Source organism: Ranitomeya imitator, chromosome 9, assembly GCF_032444005.1.
Source record: "Ranitomeya imitator isolate aRanImi1 chromosome 9, aRanImi1.pri, whole genome shotgun sequence".
In the NCBI taxonomy this organism is placed as follows: Eukaryota; Metazoa; Chordata; class Amphibia; order Anura; family Dendrobatidae; genus Ranitomeya; species Ranitomeya imitator.
In genome coordinates, this window is record NC_091290.1 from 133,860,347 (window position 1) to 133,884,927 (window position 24,581).

General features: G+C 48.9%; 2 protein-coding genes across 3 annotated transcripts; one reads left to right on the plus strand and one right to left on the minus strand.

Moving 5' to 3' along the window:
- The first annotated feature begins 1,004 nt into the window (after window positions 1–1,004).
- Window positions 1,005–11,042, plus strand: VPS4A (vacuolar protein sorting 4 homolog A). The gene is made up of 11 exons (XM_069739068.1): window positions 1,005–1,129; window positions 4,738–4,849; window positions 5,075–5,219; window positions 5,834–5,895; window positions 6,209–6,328; window positions 8,502–8,658; window positions 8,737–8,885; window positions 9,265–9,346; window positions 9,921–10,140; window positions 10,220–10,360; window positions 10,443–11,042. The coding sequence occupies exons 1-11, from the start codon at window positions 1,109–1,111 to the stop codon at window positions 10,542–10,544; spliced, it is 1,311 nt and encodes a 436-aa protein (XP_069595169.1). The 5' UTR covers window positions 1,005–1,108; the 3' UTR covers window positions 10,545–11,042.
- Window positions 11,043–12,608: 1,566 nt separating this feature from the next.
- On the minus strand, window positions 12,609–24,481 carry COG8 (component of oligomeric golgi complex 8). 2 transcript variants are annotated; one of them, XM_069739070.1, is made up of 5 exons: window positions 24,107–24,481; window positions 21,111–21,318; window positions 20,157–20,990; window positions 19,719–19,887; window positions 12,609–12,820 (listed from the first exon to the last, which is right to left on the minus strand). In XM_069739070.1, exons 1-5 carry the CDS (start codon window positions 24,436–24,438, stop codon window positions 12,663–12,665), a joined length of 1,701 nt encoding a protein of 566 aa, XP_069595171.1. In that variant the 5' UTR covers window positions 24,439–24,481; the 3' UTR covers window positions 12,609–12,662. The 2 variants fall into 2 exon arrangements, with proteins under 2 accessions (XP_069595171.1, XP_069595170.1); XM_069739069.1 differs by lacking the exon at window positions 12,609–12,820 and adding an exon at window positions 18,359–18,951 and having other exon boundaries at window positions 24,107–24,479.
- Between the last annotated feature and the right edge of the window lie 100 nt (window positions 24,482–24,581).

Here is a 24,581-nt window from a genome sequence, read left to right on the forward strand (position 1 = left end):
ACACAATTTATAATGTTTTTATTTGCTCCCAGATCGGCTTGTTGAAAACATTTATAACATTTTTGCTATAACAAAGTGTTCTATTTAACCCCTTCACGCCACAGCCCTTTTTCATTTTTGCATTTGTTTTTCACTCCCCTCCTTTCCAGAGCCATAACTTTTTTATTTTTCCGTCAATACGGCCATGTGAGGGCTTGTTTTTTGCGGGACGAGTTGCACTTTTGAACGACACATGCCGTGTATTCAAAACCAGGAAAAAAAATTCCAAGTGCGGTGAAACTGCAAAAAAAAAGTGCAATCCCACAACTGTTTTTTTGATGTTTTATTTTTAGCATGTTCACTGAACGCTGAAACTGTGCCGCCATCATGATTCTGCAGGTCATTACGAGCTCATAGACACCAAACATGTAAAAATCAAAAGTTTGTCTAAAAAAAATAAATTGCGCCATTTTCCGTTACCCTGTAGCGTCTCCATTTTTCGTGATCTGGGGTCGGGTGAGGGCTTATTTTTTGCGGGCCGAGCTGACGTTCTTGATTATACCATTTTGGTTGGATATGATCTTTTGATCGCCCGTTATTGCATTTTAATGCAAGGTTGCGGTAACCAAAAACAATAGGAATAATGGCGTATCTTCCAGACTAGAAGACACATTTTTTTTCTCCAAAAATGTGAGGAAAATGGAGGTGCGTCTTCTAGTCTGGCTGTGCTGGGGAAGCGGCAGCGGGTCACAGGGGGCGGCATACACCCGCAAAACCGACCCTATTCAGCCCCGCCAGCATTACACAGCCAACTACCACGACACGCATGCGCCCAGCATCAGAGACCCCCACATGTGTGAGCCTTCGCCCCCGCCACCTCTCGGGGATGCAGAGGAACAAGCGCTAAACATGGAGCAGCCCTGCAAGCGTACAAGAAACCAAAACACGCCCACAACATGTGCCGGAAGTGACGTCACGCCTGAAGGAGCGTTCTTGGCGTCTACTGAAACGCAGCACGTGATGTCAGCTACTTCCTGTTTCGATTAGACGTCGCTTCCGGTTCCGGTGAACTGACAGGCCCCGGAATCCAGAGGAAACCCCCCCAAAGACACCGGGACCGGGAGATGAGATGACAACATCAACTCTGCAGGTAGCGCGGTGTGTGAGGGCTGCTGGGTGCTGCCTACAAGGGGTGGTGGCGAGTGCACACCCGGAGGGGCGGCTGCACCCAATAATGCCCGGGCCCTTGTGTCGCCCCCTGCTGTTCGGATCTTATTAACCCCCATTTAATGGTCTTGGATTAGTCCGTTCCTGGGAAAGCTGGGTGATAGTTTATTATTTATACATCCCATGCAGGGTTGACAAGGCACCGAGGCTGTCACCCAGCTTTCCCTGCCTCCTGATCGGCATATAATTTCATCAATCACTAAGACATCCTGTGAGCTCATTACCATTGGAAAAGCCCCGTCTTTCAGAAGTTTGGGAAAGCTATAATGATGGCTTTATCGCTGTCACTCAGCTTTCCCAGGTTTCAGAGAGGAAAATCTTTTAATAATCCTCAAGGACAGTTTTGATGCTCTATAAATGAACCGATTCATCAGATCAAGAAGACCTTTCTGAATACTATACTGGTGGCTGTATAGTCGTCACCCAGCTCTCTCCGGCTCCTGAAAGGCAAATCTGACTAGTAATTACTGATACATCCCATGCTGGTATTATAGTAATGTAATGTAACCCGAAGGTTTTTAATTTCCTATCAGGATTGAGCAAAAGTTTGGTGATTTGGCTATGGGAGCTGTGGTGGAGGTTGCAGTGGTTTTCTCCCAGCTTTCCCAGACTCCTGATGGGCTTTTGAGTCTGATCACTCACTTGAACATCTGCTGCATTGTAGAAATATTCACTTTCAGCATTGTGGAAAAGCTGACACCCGGCTTTCCTGGGAATAGATAAAATACGATAATAGCCAGAACAGAAGATTTTATTTATTACGTCAGTATTAACCCTTCAGCCTCCATCTGTTGGTTATGCATTGCTGATTGTGGTCAGGGTGTTTCAGCAGAGGCCCGGTGACATTGGGGTGCACCCCACACTATTGTAGGCATCAGTCATCCAGACCTGCCAGTCCTCACCTGGAAGACAATGGCCGGAGAGAAGGATCAGGGCTACACATGACTTTTTTACATCATTCCTATACAAGTAGTCGAGGCAGATGCAGTTTTTCCCATTCACTTCCAAGGAGTGAGATACAAGTAATGAAATGCTTTCTTTGCTCTTTTGGGATCATACAAGTCTTGGTTTAATTGTAGCTGCTGGTGGGTCTGGGCAGGATCAGTCTCCTTCCCCTTCTGGCAGCTGTCAGTATGTTTTTTTTCTTCTATTCGCCTCTGTGGAGAGCCAGGGCCAGTCCGGGCATTGTGGCGCAGAGCCAGGGCCAGTCCGGGCATTGTGGTTTGGGATTGGACTGAGCTGCACAGATGTCTAAAAGAGCCCTAAAGGCCATGTAACCTCTGCCAGGAGGGGTTGTCTATAGGGAACCTGTCATCAGTGTTTAATGCCACCTGAACCACCGGCAGGATGAAATCCCCACAGGCTATTTATCAATCAAGCTGGTCAGGGAGAATCTGCAGTGTTATGTGTCTCCGTGGTAACGGGCAATCTAAACACCGTATGTAGCCTGATCCTGCACCCGCTACTTGTACCATAAGTATTACTGATAAGTAGCTGCCAGATGGATGGCACTGCAGGATCCGTGCTGGCAGCTGTGACCGGGCGCAGGACTTGGCGAGTATCAGAAGGGCCTGTTTTTGGCAGTATAACCGAGGGCTTGTTTTCCTCCTTAATGTCGGTGCCAGGGATTGCAGGGACAGAGCCTGCACATTGTGAGAGATTGTAAAAGGACTAGAACCAGGGATGGCAATCCAGCTGTTATGAGACTACAACTCCCAGCATGCTCTGACAGCCGCAGGTTGTTGACCCCCAGCACTGAGATCAGGTGACGCCTTATCGCTGCCTTGTTTCCTGTTGTGTCTGACCTTATAGTGATCGGGCTGCACCCAAAGGTCTCGTTAAAGGTACATGTCATGTGATCGCTAAATATATCTGCGGTGACTCAGGTAGAGCTGGCGAGTCCAGGCGTCACATGCTTCACTGCAGCAGAGATACATGACGGGGCCGAGGTTTCCTTGTAGTATTTCCTCGTCATATGATAACTCATAAAAGCGCAGCTCAGGGAGCCATGTACCATGTTATGTACCGCGCTGTGCCATTATTGGTGTTGTGGCAGGGCAGAGCAGGCACAAAGGCTTTTATATGGAGGCTTCTGCCATAGACCTGTAAAATAAATATATAATCTATGTATTGCCTCCATGTTACAGATCCATGTTCCCACCACCTCCACGCTCAGCCCCCCTCCGTGCCGCCACCGCCGCACTCTGCCCCCCCTCCATGCCGCCACCGCCGCGCTCTGCCCCCCCCTCTGTGCCGCCACCGCCGCGCTCTTGCTCCCTTCGTGCCACCATTCTCTGCCTACACCCTCTGCCCCCTCTTTCCCTGCTTGCCATCTTCTGCCCTCAACTCCCTTGTTGCCATCTTCTGCCCTCTACTCCCTTCTTGCCATCTTCTGCCCTCTACTCCTTTCTTGCCATCGTCTGCCCTCTACTCCCTTCTTGCCATCTTCTGCCCTCTACTCCTTTCTTGCCATCTTCTGCCCTCTACTCCCTTCTTGCCATCGTCTGCCCTCTACTCCCTTCTTGCCATCGTCTGCCCTCTACTCCCTTCTTGCCATCGTCTGCCCTCTACTCCCTTCTTGCCATCTTCTGCCCTCTACTCCCTTCTTGCCATCTTCTGCCCTCTACTCCCTTCTTGCCATCGTCTGCCCTCTACTCCCTTCTTGCCATCTTCTGCCCTCTACTCCTTTCTTGCCATCTTCTGCCCTCTACTCCCTTCTTGCCATCTTCTGCCCTCTACTCCCTTCTTGCCATCGTCTGCCCTCTACTCCCTTCTTGCCATCTTCTGCCCTCTACTCCTTTCTTGCCATCTTCTGCCCTCTACTCCTTTCTTGCCATCGTCTGCCCTCTACTCCCTTCTTGCCATCTTCTGCCCTCTACTCCCTTCTTGCCATCGTCTGCCCTCTACTCCCTTCTTGCCATCGTCTGCCCTCTACTCCCTTCTTGCCATCTTCTGCCCTCTACTCCCTTCTTGCCATCTTCTGCCCTCTACTCCCTTCTTGCCATCTTCTGCCCTCTACTCCCTTCTTGCCATCTTCTGCCCTCTACTCCCTTCTTGCCATCTTCTGCCCTCTACTCCCTTCTTGCCATCTTCTGCCCTCTACTCCCTTCTTGCCATCTTCTGCCCTCTACTCCCTTCTTGCCATCTTCTGCCCTCTACTCCCTTCTTGCCATCTTCTGCCCTCTACTCCCTTCTTGCCATCGTCTGCCCTCTACTCCCTTCTTGCCATCCTTTTCTCCATGCTACCTGCCTCTTTTGGTTGTTTTATCTTTGCTTCTTATCTGTTTTCCCTACCTTATGCCTTCTTGGTCCTTCTCCTCCGTTCTGTTGATTTATTCCTTCTGGTCTTCTTTGCCTCCTCTTCTCCCAGTCTCTTTTCTTCTCTACTTTCTTCACTCTTATATCTCCACCTTTATTCCTCTGGGTCTTGCCGCTTGTCAGGTGTTTTTTCCATTGAGCCTCCTACTCAGTGATTACTACAATTGTTTATGTTGAACTTATATTGATCGGAGTGTTTCTTCATCCTTCCAGAAAGCCATTGATTTGGTGACCAAAGCCACAGAGGAGGACAAGAACAAGAACTATGAAGAGGCCTTGAGGCTTTACCAGCATGCGGTGGAGTATTTCCTGCACGCCATCAAGTGTAAGTCATGGGTTACGAGGTGGAGGTGCTGCCGGTCAGCAGGGACGGAAATGCGGCCAACGTGGTGACGTAGGGCGAGATACCTGCGATGGATGCCTCACCAGTATGGTTGCAGGCTGGATATAGAAAATGCTCATCATGGTGCCATACTGTGCAGAAGGTGTCGGAGGGGTGGACAGGTCAGATTGTTGAGGCCCTGAACACTATTTTTTTTATTGCCTACAGATGAAGCTCACAGTGACAAGGCCAAGGAGAGCATCCGAGCCAAGTGCATGCAGTACCTGGACAGAGCCGAGAAGCTTAAGGATTATCTAAAAACGAAGGACAAGCAAGGCAAAAAGCCTGTGAAAGAATCCCAGAATGAGAAAGGGTGAGTTGTCCGGGTTTCTTGTGGGGGTTCCCGTTTTATAGCCGACCAGTGTTAGAGATATGACTGAAGTTCTAGGTTACTAATTTGGACTACATGTCCCAGCATGCACTGCTTGCTCCACTCAGTACTCAGCTGTGTTGTGAGCTAGTGTGCTTTTGCAATAAAAGTGGTATCCCTTCTCTAGCGTAAGAAAAAGACCCCTCTTACTACGATCTCACTATGCAAACAGAAGAGTTAGGGGGCTTTACTGCGACCCCCTAGGGCTGCTACTCCCATCTATAGCATCTCAATAGAAGTGTGTGGTAGGACCCCGACCCCTGTTTACAGGGGAGACACTAGGAAAGCTGAACACGCTCACGTGGTCCATCAGTGCGTGTCACAGGCCATAGAGGAGTGTATGGCTACCCCTGCTGCGAACCAATGGAGTCGGAGTTAGAAGTTTGGCTTACCGACTCCTCAGCCCTGTTGCAAACTGAATTGTTGTAAGACCCTTGTTAGATTCGAGGAGTGCATCTGCAGCCCCCTTAATAGCAAGTTGACCACCAATGCATTGTAAGAATATATACCATATACCCAACCTCACCATAAATCACCAGTATTTTCTGTTTTCACAGAAGTGACAGCGACAGCGAAGGGGAAAATCCAGAAAAAAAGAAACTACAGGAACAACTAATGGGTACGTTCTGAGGGGTAAAGAGGATTGTCCGGGAAATAGAAGAAAAGTAGTTGGTGGGAAAGGGGTACAGTGGTGGAGGAGGAGTATGGTAAGGTAGGGGTGGCTAAGGGTTAACATGACACTATTCGTGTAGGAGGAGTGGAATTAATATGGGTCATCCTGGCAGGGATGGTCATTGTTGGACTCAGAAGCGCAAAGGTAACTCTAGCCTTAGATTCTGTCCCTTTATTGCAGCCGCTCAGTGTATCGCCACTTTTTCTGCACCTTGTGTCTTATTTCTACATTTATCTTATGTTCCCCCCAATATCTGCAGGTGCCATCGTAATGGAGAAGCCAAATGTGCGGTGGAACGACGTTGCCGGGTTGGAAGGCGCGAAGGAAGCTTTAAAAGAGGCCGTGATTTTACCCATTAAATTTCCCCATCTCTTCACAGGTTAGTCTTTCTAAAATGCATGTGTTCCTGTGTATATGTTTAACTTTTTTTTTTTTTTTTTTTTAAACCTATTCTGGTCCTTGATCTCTGACAACGTGCAATAATACTTGCTGTTCGAAAAACTAGTTATCCTCTGTCTCTCCTGTGGCTGTAGTTGTATATTTTGAGGTTTTTCATTCACACCGTTTTTCTTTTCCTTGTATTTTTTTAAGTTGCCATGAAGTATGGAAAAATTATACTAAGCCTTTGGCGTTTCTGGTTGACTTTTCCTGATAACAAATACTCAAAAATCTAAAAAAACAACAACAAATGGGCAGAAAGTGGATGGTAAAAAGGCCATGCAGTGTATTTCAACAGTAGATAAGAAGCTTTGTTGACAATGAAACGCGTTGTATAGACTTTTTACCTCTTGTTTTATGCCAGTTTGTTATTTTACTACGTCCTGCTAGATCCTCTTTGTATTCCATTGGAATATGCCAACCAGACTCGCCCAAGGCTCAGTACATCATGTCAAGTTTTTTTCATGGCTGTCCAGACATCACATACGTTTTGGGAGTTCCATGCCGTTTGAGAAAATCCGTGCTTGACGTTCCCTTATCACTTAATGATCTTTTAGATCGGTGGGCGTCCCATCTTTGGGTATTTGAATCCCTTATAGAACTGCAGATCGTACGTGTGCCCGTCCCCCCATATAAGTCTGTGATAGTTGGCAGCTGTGCGCCGCTGTCTTCGGTATCATAGGCTTGAATGGTAGTGCACATGTATGACCATTCGTAATGTTCTGCTCCTCCTGACACAAGTTCCCCTTCCTGACGATTGGTAAGGGACATAGCAGCGGGACTCACAACGATCTAACAGTTTTCTTATTTAGTGGTATTTCTTGTTAATACAGGTATATTTGTAATGTATGTTCTAAAGTCTTGGACAGAAGCTTAAAGAGACTTTTCATTTTTAGAAAAGTGGACCCCAGACGTTGCCCGTCATGTAGTAAGAAAATCAGATAGTACTCACTCATCCGAGGTCCAGCACCAGCTCTCCTAACTTGCTCTGGTCTCAAAGTTTTGGTTGCAGGCATGACGTCATATACCCTCCCCCCCCCCATCACCAAAGTACTGTATTTTTCAGACTAGAAGACAACATTTTTGCTAAGAAAAACTGTATTCAAGAAGTGTGTGCATCTTATAGTCTGAAGGCAGCTTCCTGTGATGGAGGAGAACACTGACCATGTCCTTCCCGATCACAGAGAGCTGCTGTCTCTCCTCCTGCAGTTCACTGATCTATGTGATCGGTGCAGAGCGGTAGAGGAAGACATCAGGAATGAACGGAGACTGCAGGAGCTGAGCAGATGAAGCACCTTCTGCACCAGTAATTCTAGGACCTTTCAGGTCATGTGACTGATCATATGACTTGAAAGGTGCTTGAGTTAATCAAATGCTCATCTGCTGCAGCCTGTGTTCATGTCCTGATCAAGAAATGCAGGATGTGGGAATGTATAGTGTGTATGTCTAAATGCACATGTAACTGAGCTGTGTGTATGTCGGTATGGGCATGTAGCTGAGCTGTGTGTATGTCAGTATCGGCGTGTAGCTGAGCTGTGTGTTTGTCGGTATGGGCATGAAGCTGAGCTGTGTGTATGTCAGTATGGGCATGTAGCTGAGCTGTGTGTATGTCAGTATGGGCATGTAGCTGAGCTGTGTGTATGTCGGTATGGGCATGTAGCTGAGCTGTGTGTATGTCGGTATGGGCATGTAGCTGAGCTGTGTGTATGTCGGTATGGGCATGTAGCTGAGCTGTGTGTATGTATAAGGGCATGTAGCTGAGCTGTGTTGTGTATGTATAAGGGCATGTAGCTGAGCTGTGTTGTGTATGTATATAGGGAGGGCGAGCGCTCTCTGATGGACCCAGGGAGGGCGAGCACTCTCTGATGGACCCAGGGAGGGCGAGCACTAACTGATGGACCCAGGGAGGACGAGCACTCTCTGATGGACCCAGGGAGGGTGAGCACTCTCTGATGGACCCAGGGAGGGTGAGCACTAACTGATGGACCCAGGGAGGGCGATCACTCTCTGCTTTTGTATTTTACTTGACAGAGCAATCAGTGTTTTATCTGCCATCGATTGGGGGCATCCCACTCTGCCTTCCTACATAATGAGACCTCTGTGATCTCTTCTAGGGAAGCGTACCCCCTGGCGCGGTATCTTGCTCTTTGGACCACCAGGAACAGGCAAATCATACCTGGCCAAAGCCGTAGCAACTGAAGCCAATAATTCCACTTTCTTCTCCGTCTCCTCCTCTGATCTGATGTCCAAGTGGTTGGGAGAGAGCGAGAAGTGAGTGATCCGGGAGTCACAGGTACTTGCAGGTGTTTGAAGCAGGCGTCATAATGTTTTTCTTTTGATGTTTTCCAGGTTGGTGAAGAACCTATTTGAGCTAGCGCGGCAGCACAAACCTTCAATTATATTCATTGACGAGGTCGACTCGCTCTGCGGCTCAAGGAATGAAAATGAAAGCGAAGCAGCACGGAGAATCAAGACAGAATTCCTGGTGCAGATGCAAGGTTCGCTCACAAGTCACGCATAGTCTGGATATATTGTGCACGTCATATTTAATCAGTGGAGCACTAGCCTTAGGGTATTAGCAAAGCGTTTTTATAATTCACCATCAGGTTCTTCACACACTGACCACGTCTGCTGTAAGGGCTCATTCAGACATCTGTGCAAATCGCTCCGAGCATGGACTGGCCATGAGTCTCCGTGAGCGTGAAGGCCTCATAGAAATGTATGAAGCGGTCATGTTCCCGTCAGGAGAGCCACGGCCAATCCGCGCATTGCTGATCCACAGATGTCTGAATAAGGCCTTAGGTGGGCGGCACACACCACTTTTTGTACAGGAGGGACTTGGCGCCACATTAGCTGACTGGGTGTTTTGCTTTTCAGGTGTTGGAAATAACAATGATGGTATCCTGGTTCTGGGAGCCACCAACATACCCTGGGTGCTGGACTCTGCCATCAGGAGGAGGTGAGATTTTTGGATATTGAGGATTTGTAGCCACTTAACTTTTTTTTTTCCCAACATATTAATGTTCTCCTAGTTGCTAAAAAGTGACACTTCAGCCTCAATTCATTAATACTGGTGTTTAATTGTCCAGTCTAAACTGAGGCTAAGAGGATGTTCTACAGAAATAACGGGGCTTATGTAATTTATACACAATTATAATGATTTTTTTGGGGTGTGTAGAAGCTTGATCCACTTCGGCAGAACTGGCCCAGTACCATCGTAAAGACTAGAGATGAGTGACTATGTTCAGAAACAATTGCCTATCCGAATTTTCCATATTGATACCCTATTTGTGCACAATTTATGTTTGATGATCAATTCTGAACATATTCGTTCATTTCTGCTCCCACTGACTTCAATGATGTTTGGTTAATATTGCAAATACAATATTCGTCGGCGATCGTAATCCAAACATTCAAAAATTTGCTGAATATGAGCCATCACGTGCAGGTTGGGTGAGTCGTGACGAGTCTGTGCTCGATTGACGCGGGTGTCTGAACTGAATGAGTCCTAACACGGGTGTCTTGAATTTCAGGTTTGAGAAGCGGATATACATCCCTCTGCCGGAAGAGGCCGCCCGAGCTCAGATGTTCCGGCTACACTTGGGCAATACAGCTCACAGTCTGAGCGACGCAAACATCCGCGAGCTGGCCAACAAAACGGATGGATACTCAGGGGCAGATATTAGTATTATCGTCAGAGATGCGCTAATGCAGCCCGTGCGCAAGGTGCAATCAGCCACACACTTCAAAAAGGTAAGTGGGGTGATTGAGGCGTGCATGCGCGTAGTAGAGCTGGTGTGGCGTGTACTGAGGCCCTTGCATTTGTTGTTAGGTACGAGGTCCATCTCGCACCAACCCCGGAGTCATCATAGACGACCTCCTAACTCCCTGTTCTCCCGGAGACCCCGGGGCTATTGAGATGACCTGGATGGACGTGGCCAGTGATAAACTGCTGGAGCCTGTAGTATGCATGGTAAGTAACAAAGAGTCTACGCTTTCTATAAAATGTTCATATATATCTTCTATATCTCTTTTTTTATTGTTCCCTCTCACAGTCCGATATGCTGAGATCTCAGGCTACCACTCGGCCCACTGTAAATGCGGAGGACCTGCTGAAAGTGAAGAAATTTACAGAAGATTTTGGCCAGGAGGGATGAGGTGCCCTGGCAACTACAGTGGGAGGGGGCATCAGATTTGCTTGCTTATCTCTTAAGTGCCCCCCACCAATAATGTTACAGAAAAGCGCAGGCTCTGACTACCCTCTCCCATGTCCAGGACTCCTACCCTCCCCTAGGGCCCTGCACTGCCTGGGAGGAACCACATACCTTCAACAAGCTTCTGTATCTGGGGTTTACATTCATCAGTCACCAGACCTTCAGTGTGATGGCCTTCCCTGTACCCTCCGTCCTCTTAAACTGCGGGGGGCTCCCTCAATGCCTGACTTACAATTACAACTGACTTCTAATTGACTGTAATGTCCCTTTCCCTTCATCGCCCCATGCTGGGAGCAGTGGCAGGTTGGTGCCAAGCCCAGACCCCCTTACCGAAGCCTGTATGTTCCCCCCATTTCCCCGCCGGTCTCTGATGTGTGCATTACTGGGGATGAGTGTTCAGCTGTGTAAATATATCCTATCTCTCTTCTCTTTGAAATCACATCCTATGTCTGATGGCCATTCTTAAATAAAGCGGCTCGTACACTGCTACCTGCACCAACAGCAGAGGGGCAATCCCCCCGACTCAACTGGGCCAAAATATATTCCATTATAGCCATACTGCCTGTCTATCATAAGGGTATCGTCCCTGACCTCTGCAAATGTTACCGGAAGAAAGTCAATACTTCTTCTCCAAGGACAGACTACTGTAGAGTACACAGGACGAGTCAGTGCAGGTAAAGGAGACCTGGGAGCTGTGTCATGTTCACCATCGGTAATGAAATTCCTGGCCTGACACTGACTCAAGAACTGAACTTACAGGATCGTGGGGATATGTGATGCTGTAAGGGCAATCGGCACAAAATGACTGTCCAAACAAAGCACAGTCGCTCAGAGCACCTTTGTCATGGCGAAGCAGTTCAGCCTATCAAGGAAGGTAGAGATAGGAAGATGCACTGAGCAGGTTGGCCATGACGGGTGCACTGAGCACCTGGGCTTGTTGTTCTGTGATTAGACTCTCTTAAGGGCTTGCTCATAACACCGTATTTTCTATCCGAGTGCAACCTAACAAAACATCAGATCGCACTCAGACCAATGTTAGTCTATAGGGCCGTCACATGTCCAGTTCTTTTCTTTGCATGTAAAGAAGCTGCGGAGACACCATCACGTCCCCGGGAAGGAACAACCACGGGAAGGGCAGCATCCTATGAAGGAAAGCCACCTATGCCAAGCATGGTATCCATCCACAGACAGTTGTTTCGGGGTATTTGCCCCTCATCAGTGTGGAGTAGGAGACTTGCTATTGGGAGCAGTGCCTAGTAAAAGGCTGTGAAGGTACAGATGAATGACCTCGGGGAGACCAAAACATCCAACACCGCGGAGACACCATCACGTGTTTCTCAACGCAGTGATCCAGCACACTGCTCCCATCCCTTAGCGTTGAGAAACACGTGATGGTGTCTCCGCAGCTTACTTTACATGCATTTGCATATTTCCCATAAGGGATGGGAGCAGTGTTCTGGATCACTGCGTTGAGAAACACGTGATGGTGCCTACGCGGTGTTGGATGTTTTGGTCTCCCCGAGGTCATTCATCTGTACCTTCACAGTTCTTTTCTTTGGACTGAGCTGGTCCAGGGAAAAAAACCTGTATAATACCTGATTTTGATCAGATATTCGAGTCGCACGCATCCATGCAAGTCATTGAGTGTGTGGTAATCGTCTGACAGCACTCAGCAGGCATCTGAGTGCAGTCTGATTTCCATGCACTGACACAATGAAGACATTTTGGTTTAAGGACGGACGTCTCAATGATGTTTTTGGCTAAGTTCAAAAATGCAATGGCACCAGGACCCACTACCACAATGACTGCCGTATGTTGTGGCAAGAATGAATAATTTCTAATATATGCCCTATCCAAACTAACTCAGTGCTCATCCAGCGTGAATGAGACATCCCGGATTTGCACTTTTCACTGTTCTATGCGCTATGATGGAAAATAAAGCAAAAAAAATAAATTTGCACCCTTCCTGCTCTCAGCTTTGGTGTAGAAACTGTATTAGGGGCTCAGTTGGTGATTGAGGTGTTTATTTACTGGGAACAAACAAACAAACAAAAAATCCTGTCAGTCATTTACTTCCATCCAGTTAATGTTCACGAAGGTCCGAGGATCCATTTTATCAACGTAGAGAACTCCGTCCAAGTGGTCCATCTCGTGCTGGATGACGCGGGCTGCCCAGCCTTGTGCCTTCCACCGCGCGGCTTCTCCTTTCTCATTCAGACCTACAGCGAACAGATAAAAGACAGAAATACAAGCTCAGTACCAAATCTAGATCTGCAAGGTCTTACTATGCACAGATAAAGCCAAAATGTATTCACAACGTTGTGCCCAGTAATGGGTAACACCACATGCACTAATATATAACCCACGTGTTCCATGGCAGTATAGACACTCTGTAACGTAAAAGTGAATGTCCATCTTTAGTGACTTTTTTTTACTTAAATGTGTGTATTTGGAGCTAAGAATCATTTTTGCAGTTGGATTTCGTTATCAATTTTGCATTGTTTTGCTTTTACAGGCTCTTTGTTTCGCTGCACTTTCAACTATGATGTGGTCTGTGGTCATAGATCAGCTGAGAGGAGCTAGAAAAAGACAGCAGATAGTAATTCTCCGAACAAGCTCGCTGACTAATTCTGCCGCCAGCAGTAGGTAGCGCAACACAGAAGCTATAGAAGGTAAACGGTGCAAAATTTCTCATGCCAAAAAATAATTTTTAGACTCCAATATATGCAATTAAGTAAAATAAAAGGCAGATGATACCCATCTGTACAGGGGCCGTGAATCTCAGGGTGTGTCAAACTGACATTTGAGCAAAGGCATATATTAGTTTATTTTTTACATCCAGGTTCTGCAAACATCCTGTTCATATTAAGTTTTCATCCTTCCAGGAAAGCAGACATGTTCACAGGGTTCCATTAGGCAATTGTAAGCCCCAAACCCATACCGATCTGTTAAAACCCAGACACCAAACTTTGGGAGGAAGCATGCTCTGCTTCCTATGCAGGCCAGTGATTACTTTCATACGGATTTTGGAGCATAACCAGTGGTATTTCTCTCACCTATGGATCACACTTGCTTTTCACAATATTAATAATAATCTTTATATAGCGCTAACATATTCCGCAGCGCTTTACAGTTTGCACACATTATCATCACTGTCCCCGATGGGGCTCACAATCTAGAATCCCTATCTGTACGTCTTTGGAATGTGGGAGGAAACCGGAGTGCCCGGAGGAAACCCACGCAAACACGGAGAGAACATACAAACTCTTTGCAGATGTTGTCCTGGGTGGGATTAGAACCCAGGACCCCAGCGCTGCAAGGCTGCTGTGCTAACCACTGCGCCACCGTGCTGCCCCAATAATTATTGAACACTTCAGTATTACAGATAATCGTCACCTGATATCTCCACGGAGTGATACCGGGGCACGACAGCTGAAAACCCGTGAATGCTGCTGCAGCCCTCCGGGAAGCTCAGCTTTCGAGAGTCCACAATTCGCATAGTGGGGTTAATAAAAATCTTGAGCGGGAAAGGCTCCATCTCGCGTTGCTCCCGCACATCAGGAGGCACCAGCTGGCACATCTCTTCTCGGAGCTCCAGAGTCACGATGCGTAGCGGGAGCCCCAACTGAGGGGCACTTAGTCCCACACAACCACAGGAGTTCAGGACCTGCACCATTCGTCTTAGGACCGCCTGTGTATCCGGGTGCGAGATGTGGTCTGGGGGAACAGTCTGCGTCGAGACCCTCAAAATTGGATCTCCTGTTTGAGCTACTTGCTTGTAAGGTGGGGAGGGGGCTCCCAGGATGGACCGCTTCAGATACTTCCAATAACTGCGCTTCTTCACTCCAGCCCAGGAGGCACTGAGACGGGAAGACTGGATGCCGAAACTAGGAGAGTAGCGGGACAGGAGGAGACTGAAGACTCGGTGACTTCTTGAAAACCACATGATCGGTTCATCTGCTAAAAGAAAGAAATGCATCAGTCCTCTGAGCTGTGCCCCGCAGAGCTCTATACAGCAGCCATCAGAAAACCTATCTCTGCAAAACATCAACCCAAAATCATTGCTAATGCGTCAACGCCTCCAAATAACTCGAGTCCTACAGTCGTCTCCTCCTGTTAAACTCCTAACAGTTCTAAGTCAGTTTTCCTGGAGTTATGGATAGAACAGTGGGAATTCGGGAACAGCATTGGCGCATGGATTGTAAGGGGCCTCGTTATACTATTAATTCATGCAGAAGTAGATTTCACTATTCCAGCTTTAGGCCGGGGGGCTCCAGTCACAGATCATGGCCGTTAACTGCAGGATGTCACTTCTTATGTAATACTAGGGTCATGCTGTTACTCTGGCCGTGACACAGGGCGCACTGTCAAAAATTGCTGAAACACCATGACGCCGATGAATGAGGCCACAACTGTGGCAAGCAAGTCACAAAAATGACTGAGAATTTTTTGCAAGCTGCTTGTTGTGGTACCCTATGGGTAATAACACAATGTCAATGTTCTGCAGAGCATTGCGACATTTGCCCAGACCTCTGTGTAACCCGAGTGGGGGCAGGGTATAGTACGCATGTGGATCTTTGGGCGGTTCTCAATACACTGTGCAAAGGAGAAGCGGCCGCACATGTGCTGATCTCTCCATTCACTTCTATGGAAGTTTGAAAACTGTCTGACCCCTCTTGTGCTTTACAATTATGATCTGTGGCTTTGTCTGCTCTGCCGTCTACCACAGACTTCATTGGATATGTGAGACACGGCTCCTCCATTCTTGGGATCACTGAGGTTCCTGGAATTGTTAGTAATGTTGGCCCTCATTCATCCCATCCATGACCAAATTAGGTCCTAATAATCAGAGCGACCCTGCACCCGTGCCATCTCGCTGCATCCGATGTCAGACATAATGGAAAAGTGGCAAGCCCAGGACAATGGATGTAACTAAGAATGTTCCCATTCACTGATAGGAATAAATTAAAGAAATACCAAAAAGTTGCAGAAACTCCTGTTATGAGATCAATTACTCTTATTTAAAATCTCATTAGAGAGAACCTCTCCTGCACACTTTTAATCTCGGCACCAGGTATGGATATATAGGTGCTTTCTCCATGATGGAAATCTAGTGTACAAGTCACATGCATATCAGGCTGGAAGGGCACAGGAGGTGTGTCTAAGTGCATTGCCACGCCCCCTGTGTCAATGCACTTAAAAACACCTCCAGTGCACTCCCCCCACAATTTGGATATGACTTTATCATCAGATCTGTACCAAAAAATTGTAACCTTTTTTTTAATGGAGAGTGATCACCTGTACAGCCAGATGACTAATTTCAGGGGTAAAAACATGCAGACGAGTGAATGATAAATGCTCTTTTGGCCTAGTTTATTACTGTATGTGATGCCCCCCAATGCCCTTGACTATGGTGACCCCATACAACACACGTGTCTGTGCACCCGAGGGTCAGACATCCGCCTTATATACAACCTGCCACTGGTGCAGCACAGTCCTGCCAGCACTGACCCGCACACCTAGCCTCACCTGTGCAGGGACCACACTGCTCTGCGGCGCACGAGTTTCACGTCACCACGCCGCGAAGCATGCCGGGAGATGTAGTCATCCATCCTGTTCGCGTTTCCGGAATGGTAAGACACCTCTCCTGCCCCTCAGCGTGCATCCTCGCTGCCGTATAACCATGAAGCGCTGTGTATTTCATCTATAGGGGCTTGTGCGTTACTTTATCTAGTGCGCACATAACGACCCCCCTAATAATAGATAGCGCGTTACCCCCTTAGCAACCAATCAGCTTCCGTTTTTGCAGTACAGGTTGTGAAATGAGAGAAAGCATCTGATTGGCTGTTACAGCCTGTCTTATGTACGAGGACGCCATCTTTGTTTTGGGTCAGGCCTGTACATGGTGCTGGGCTGGTTTTCTAGCGCCCCTGCAGTAAAGCTTGTGATATGTAACAAAGGGGTAGGGCATAGGTGACCCCCCAAAACAGGTCAAGGCTGCAAGTCATGGACCCTCTGATAAAGTGAGGAAACGAGACAAAGGGTATAACACGTCCAAGTTAGAAGACATTGTACAGCAGTCGGCCCAGATCTGACATTATTTTCTAAGGCGGATTGCTGAGAATCGGATCACATGCCACCGTACAAGTCTATGGGTGCGTGTGAAACAACGGACTGCACTCTGATGTCATCTGAGTGCAGTGCAATTCTGCAAGCTAAACACATCTGGCCGCCATTGGGAACTGCTGACCGGTGGGACTGCTGGGTGCTGCTCCCTTATATATCCAGCATAGGCCATCAATATGAAAAGCACCAGACTGCTAGAGTCCATAGATAAAATTAAAAATTCCCGTAGTCTAACTGCTTCCGTGAAAAAAAGCCAAGAGTATTAACTCCAAAAGGGAAAGAAAACCATCTAAATCTAAAACTTCTGTGACGAATCCTATCTGGATTGTACGATCGCTTTCTCTTTATTTTCTTAAGTTAACCTACGAGTGCCCGATTACAGAGATTGTTGCAATAATTGATCCCAGTGGCTGAAATGCTTCGAGGATGGTACACAATCCCCAAAATCCATTTTTCCAGAAGGCAAAAAAAGAAAACATTTTTTTTAAGCTGAAACAGTCTTCAGAAAACAACTTTTTTTTTTTTCTTTTACCCTGAAGATGTTTTTGTTCGCCTTTTCATTAACTTATTCTAAAGCGGTTTATTTACATTTTTGTGCGTTTTTCAGGTGCGTATTTAGCAACGATTAAAGTGTGACCATTTTAGGGGGAAATCACGATTTTCCATAGAGGCCTTTCCTGGCATTTTATTTTAGGGTTCCCGTTGACTTCTATTGTATACTATGGAAAATCTTCAGAGCAGAATACGCCTGAAGAATGGACCGGTCACCTCTTTTAACCATTTGACTTCTTTGGAAACCTAAAGCAAGCCTGTTTTTTTTTTGTTTTTTTTTTTTTTACATAGAAACGAATAAGAAGACGTCTTTGGAGTATTTCCCTTGACATTTTTCACAGCGACTCATTCCAAACCTTCTTGAATTTTTTTTTTGTGTGTGAACGTACTCTAAGAGCACTTGATTTATTAAAAAAAAAAAAAAAGCATCATAAGAACACGGCCTAAAAGGGTTCACCAGGCTCAATGAACGCCAGGAAGGAGAGAAATGCCATAGGGTAATAAAAGAAGCATTAATTACCTATTACATGGAGTCTATCAGCCCAAATTGCCTTCTAAACTACTTATCCTTGTAGGAGACTGAGGCTATGTTCACACTTTGCGGATTTTGCTGCGGATCCGCACCTGATTTGACCGCTGCGGATCCGCAGCAGTTTCCCATGAGTTTACAGTACAATGTAAACCTATGGGAAACAAAAAACGCAGTGCACATGCTGCAAAAAAATCCGCGCGGAAACGCTGCGGATTACATTCCACAGCATGTCACTTCTTTTCTGCGGATTTTCACCTGCTCCAATAGAAAACTGCAGATGAAAATCCGCAGAAGAAACCACAGTAAAAACCGCGATAAATCTGCAGTAAAAACCGCGATGGGTTTTCACTGCGGATTTTGGAATTCTGCTGCGGAAAAATCCGCAGTGGAATCTGCAAAGTGTGAACATAGCCTAAGCCCATATATAAAACATGTTGATTCATGTGACCGCTGCAGTCAATCACTGATCACAACAAAGGCACGTGACAGTGAATACAACTTGAGGCCATATAATTCAAGGAAAACACAAAAACAAAAAAGGCAGAAATAAAAGTTAACTTTTTTTTAATTTTTATAAATACATATCCCCTATGGAGGGGGATAAATTACAGTCATGGTACAACCCCTTTAAAAGGAAAAAAAATACTCCTGGCAACCAATCAGATGACTGCACTAATTTCTGAAATGCAACTCATCTATGACTTATCGCCAGGGCTCGGGCAAGTACCCAAAAGTGCAAATAGTCAATAATTAAAAGACATTTTACAGAATTTGGATGGAAATGTTGGCGTCGTTGTGGACGCAGGTGATGGCTGACGTCTGTGCAAGCCTCACCTAACATTAAATAATTGATTGACAGCAGACAAATCCCTCTCCCCAATGTAGAGTTCATTCACAATAATTGCAGTCACGGGCCATCTCATGCCTAAGGCTCAGACACTGCAGACACGATCTGTGTATCCTCGTTATTGTTCATTTTCGCATTCTCTATGGATGGTTGAGATTTCTCCGGCTCGGCCTCAAGTGCGGGAAGGATTTCGGGCTCCTTTTGAGGCAATATACCCTCCAAGGCTTCATGCAGTGGAATCTTATTGATAGAACCCAGACTGCTGTAACGGGAGAGGTGAGTGGGGGCGACACCTGAGAGGGTAAAAAAAGATCAAAACTAAAATATCACACTACATAAACATATTACAGATCCTGAGTTACATCCTGTATTATACCCCAGAGCTGCACTCACTATTCTGCTGGTGCAGTCACTGTGTACATACATTACATTACTGATCCTGAGTTACATCCTGTATTATACCCCAGAGCTGCACTCACTATTCTGCTGGTGCAGTCACTGTGTACATACATTACATTACTGATCCTGAGTTACATCCTGTATTATACCCCAGAGCTGCACTCACTATTCTGCTGGTGCAGTCCTGTGTACATACATTACATTACTGATACTGAGTTACATCCTGTATTATACCCCAGAGCTGCACTCACTATTCTGCTTGTGCAGTCACTGTGTAAATACATTGTTCATCTTTCACTGAATCTAACTTCTAAACTGTATTATGCTCCAGTGCTAAAGTCAAACTCTTGCTGGTTTCTATTGGAAACAGTCAGCAAGATTGTTGATTATATTTCATTCAGCTTTGCGCTAACATTTAGCATGTTACCTGCTATTCCACATTCTGGCAGAATTCATTTTCTTCTATTTATAATTAGATGACAATAATTCTTTTCACTACATCCATCTCTGTACTCACACTGAATAAGCAGGTCGTGCAGCCAGAGATCAGCTCATCTCCCTACAGAATTGTGAATACTGCTCCGCAGGTAAATAGGACAGAACCTAAGTTGTACTATACAATCGACAGCTATTTCCTAACAACAATTTTTTTTTTTTGTACCAAGTATCTGTGCTCTCTGTGCTGGAGGAAAGAGGACCTGCAAGCAGCGGTTCAGATACGGGGTCAGGTCCTCCAGGAAGACAGTGCAGAATTGGATAAAGAGTTCACGTTCCTGGGGGCTAAACGCAGCTTCCTCGGCTCGGTGGAACGTCAGGATAGATTTAACAACCTACGAAGGAGACAAAAGAAAAAACAACATGAAAGGTGCTGCATAATTACAACCACCAGTATGCACCAACTGGTGAAAAATAGTAGTTTTGCAACAGCTGAAGATCGCCAGGTTCTCTTGACAGTTCTTGTGACTCACTGCCTTATTCTCTGACTTGGCTGTTGACAGATCCAACCAGTTCCCACAAGATCAGGAAACAGTATGTTTATGGGAAAATCCATACAATCAAGAGCGATCACTTCTGCAAAAAATTAAAGTCACTGATGTACCTTTTCCAACGCATCCTGCAACGTGTTGGTCACTTCTTCAGTTAACACCACAGGACAGCAAAGTCTCAGGTCATTGAAGGCCACCAGGATGTTGTTAAGAAAGCAGGCTAAGGGCGGGAAGTCCAGGAGAACCATAGGAGGCTGTAGGGTCCCCGGCTGGGCAGGCGGTGTTGGCACCGGTGGGATACTTGACCCGAGAACGGCGGTGGTGGAGATCAGCGTATACATGTTCATCTCCTCCTGGAACTTCTCCACTGCCTCCTTTGCTGCCCGTGCAAAGTTCTCGGCAGCCACCCTCTGGAATATGGGCGCCAGCTGCCCACGGAAATCAGCGCCCACGCGGCTGAACGAGAGTCCAAAATACATGCACTGCCCTAAAAGAGAGTCCAGACGACTGCCCACCCCTCTCTGAAGATCACTTTCTAGCACCTGCAGGAACTCGCTCACTTTCTGCAACACCCATCCGTGGAATATGGCGCCTTCACTGATGGGCAAGGAGCCTGCAGGAGAAGGAGGGAGGAGAAGGGGGTCTTCATCGGAGAAGATGGCCCGGTACTGGGTGATGACATCAAAGAGGTGCACGCGGCAGCTCTCAATGGTCTTGGTGAGATGGAAATAAGGGTCGTCTTGAGGGATGGAGCTCTGCATGGAGCGGAGCCAGGCATCCCGAGCCTGCAGGAACTTTATCCGTAACTCTGCTTCAGTGAAGACGTCCATCCTGCGCAGGAAGCTGATCACCCGCAGGCAGGCGGGCAGCTGGATGTTACTGCGCAGCTGCTGGAGGAGCTGGGTCAGCATCAACTGGGCAGACTGGCGGACCTCGCTCACTATGCCCTGCAGAGAAGGGGCACACACCGCAGAAGAGAGGCAGAAAGTTATGTTCTGTTTACAAGACTTAACATAACCATTTACTAGTGAACAGATAGAATACATGCAGGAGGTTGGCACTCGCACCTGGATGACAGGGATCGACGAGAACTTCTTCTCCAGCCGCTTCACGTAGGCCGCCAGCTCCAGCGCCTCCTCGTAGTACCCATTCCGGACACACGTGTCCATCAGCTGCGGGATCTCCAGGATTTCTAGGATCTCGGTGTGGCGGTTCAGAGTCAGCGTGTTCATCCGCCGGCTGGAGCTGATCTCCTCCGCCTGCTTCACAAACCCCCTGCGGAGAAGAGTCTGATCATGTAAGGTTCAAAGGAGGAGAAGAGAAAGAATGCAGGGAAGATTGGAATACTAGTGACTCACACAACAACAGAGGGTGGGAGTAGTAGTGACACAGGGGAGGACAGGAGAAGTGGTGGCACAAGTGATGGCACCAGGGTGACGGGAGCACTAATAACAAAACTGAGCAGCAGGGACACGGGGGACGGGAGCAGGGACAGGTGACAATAGAATGACTGTATTAAGCGACAGCAGGAGGATGAGAGGAGCAGCGACAGGGGACAGCAGGAGGATGAGAGGAGCGGCGACAGGAGGAGGATGAGAGGAGCGGCGACAGGAGGAGGATGAGAGGAGCGGCGACGAGACAGCAGGAAGATGAGAGGAGCGGCGACAGGGGACAGCAGGAGGATGAGAGGAGCGGCCACAGCAGGAGGATGAGAGGAGCGGCCACAGCAGGAGGATGAGAGGAGCGGCCACAGCAGGAGGATGAGAGGAGCGGCCACCGCAGGAGGATGAGAGGAGCGGCCACCGCAGGAGGATGAGAGGAGCCGCCACAGCAGGAGGATGAGAGGAGCCGCCACAGCAGGAGGATGAGAGGAGCAGCGATAGGGAACAGCAGGACGATGAGAGGAGCAGCGACAGCAGGAGGATGAGAGGAGCGGCCACAGCAGGAGGATGAGAGGAGCGGCCACAGCAGGAGGATGAGAGGAGCGGCCACCGCAGGAGGATGAGAAGAGCAGCCACAGCAGGAGGATGAGAGGAGCAGCCACAGCAGGAGGATGAGAGGAGCAGCCACAGCAGGAGGATGAGAGGAGCAGCCACAGCAGGAGGATGAGAGGAGCAGCCACAGCAGGAGGATGAGAGGAGCAGCCACAGCAGGAGGATGAGAGGAGCAGCCACAGCAGGAGGATGAGAGGAGCAGCCACAGCAGGAGGATGAGAGGAGCAGCCACAGCAGGAGGATGAGAGGAGCAGCCACAGCAGGAGGATGAGAGGAGCAGCCACAGCAGGAGGATGAGAGGAGCAGCCACAGCAGGAGGATGAGAGGAGCAGCCACAGCAGGAGGATGAGAGGAGCAGCCACAGCAGGAGGATGAGAGGAGCAGCCACAGCAGGAGGATGAGAGGAGCAGCCACAGCAGGAGGATGAGAGGAGCAGCCACAGCAGGAGGATGAGAAGAGCAGCCACAGCAGGAGGATGAGAGGAGCAGCCACAGCAGGAGGATGAGAGGAGCAGCCACGAGGAGCAGCCACAGCAGGAGCATGAGAGGAGAAGCCACAGCAGGAGGATGAGAGGAGAAGCCACAGCAGGAGGATGAGAGGAGAAGCCACAGCAGGAGGATGAGAGGAGAAGCCACAGCAGGAGGATGAGAGAAGCAGCGATAGGGAACAGCAGGACGATGAGAGGAGCAGCGACAGCAGGAGGATGAGAGGAGCAGTGATAGGGGACAGCAGGACGATGAGAGGAGCAGCGATAGGAGACAGCAAGACGAGAGGAGCAGCGACAGCAGGAGGATGAGAGGAGCAGCGATAGGGGACAGCAGAAGGATGAGAGGAGCAGCGATAGGGGAGAGCAGGAGGATGAGAGGAAATCAATAGGGGGCAGTAGGAGGATGAGAGGAGCAGTGATAGGGGACAGCAGGAGGATGAGAGGAGCAGCGATAGGGGACAGCAGGAGGATGAGAGGAAATCAATAGGGGGCAGTAGGAGGATGAGAGGAGCAGCGATAGGGGACAGCAGGAGGATGAGAGGGTTAGTGACAACAGGAGGATGAGAGGAGCAGCGATAGGGGACAGCAGGAGGAGAGGAGCAGCGATAGGGGACAGCAGGAGGATGAGAGGAGTAGTGATGGGTGACAGCAGGAGGATAAGAGGAGTAGTGATGGGTGACAGCAGGAGGATGAGAGGAGCAGTGATGGGTGACAGCAGGAGGATGAGAGGAGCAGCGGGGTGATGGGAGGAGTGGTCGCCCGGTGACAGCGGGGTGATGGGAGGAGTGGTCGCCCGGTGACAGCGGGGTGATGGGAGGAGTGGTCGCCCGGTGACAGCGGGGTGATGGGAGGAGTGGTCGCCCGGTGACAGCGGGGTGATGGGAGGAGTGGTCGCCCGGTGACAGCGGGGTGATGGGAGGAGTGGTCGCCCGGTGACAGCGGGGTGATGGGAGGAGTGGTCGCCCGGTGACAGCGGGGTGATGGGAGGAGTGGTCGCCCGATGACAGCGGGGTGATGGGAGGAGTAGTCGCCCGGTGACAGCGGGGTGATGGGAGGAGTAGTCGCCCGGTGACAGCGGGGTGATGGGAGGAGTAGTCGCCCGGTGACAGCGGGGTGATGGGAGGAGTAGTCGCCCGGTGACAGCGGGGTGATGGGAGGAGTAGTCGCCCGGTGACAGCGGGGTGATGGGAGGAGTAGTCGCCCGGTGACAGCGGGGTGATGGGAGGAGTAGTCGCCCGGTGACAGCGGGGTGATGGGAGGAGTAGTCGCCCGGTGACAGCGGGGTGATGGGAGGAGTAGTCGCCCGGTGACAGCGGGGTGATGGGAGGAGTAGTCGTCCGGTGACAGCGGGGTGATGGGAGGAGTAGTCGCCCGGTGACAGCGGGGTGATGGGAGGAGTAGTCGCCCGGTGACAGCGGGGTGATGGGAGGAGTAGTCGCCCGGTGACAGCGGGGTGATGGGAGGAGTAGTCGCCCGGTGACAGCGGGGTGATGGGAGGAGTAGTCGCCCGGTGACAGCGGGGTGATGGGAGGAGTAGTCGCCCGGTGACAGCGGGGTGATGGGAGAAGTAGTCGCCGGTGACCTGCAGCTCTCCTGGAGGCCGGGCAGTTTGCCCAGTAGCCGGGACACGTTGTTCTCCACTTGGCTGAAGTCCCGGTAGATGAGCTCGGTGCACTCCGCCGTGCGGATGAACGTCTTGTAGTGAGTGAACGCCAGGTCCCGGGTCTGCTGCAGGATCTGCGCCCGCTCCTCCGCCAGCCTCTCCGGCTCCCTCCGCAGCTTCTCCACCCCGAAGGAGCTGAGCTCCAGCAGATAAGCGGCGAAATCCGGGCTGTCCCTCCAACTCTCCGGGAAACTGTTCCTGAACACCGAGGCCAGCAGGCTCTCATCTTCCTCCACGTCCACCGCCGCCATCCTGCTGCAGGGAGACGGAACGCTGCTTCAACAAAACTTTATCAAACGTGACGTCTACAGTTGTCGCTGGCAAGCAGAAAAGCGCACTGATTGGTTGGCTGTGCTGTGACGTATAAAAAAAGTCGCCATGTTGGTAGAGGCAT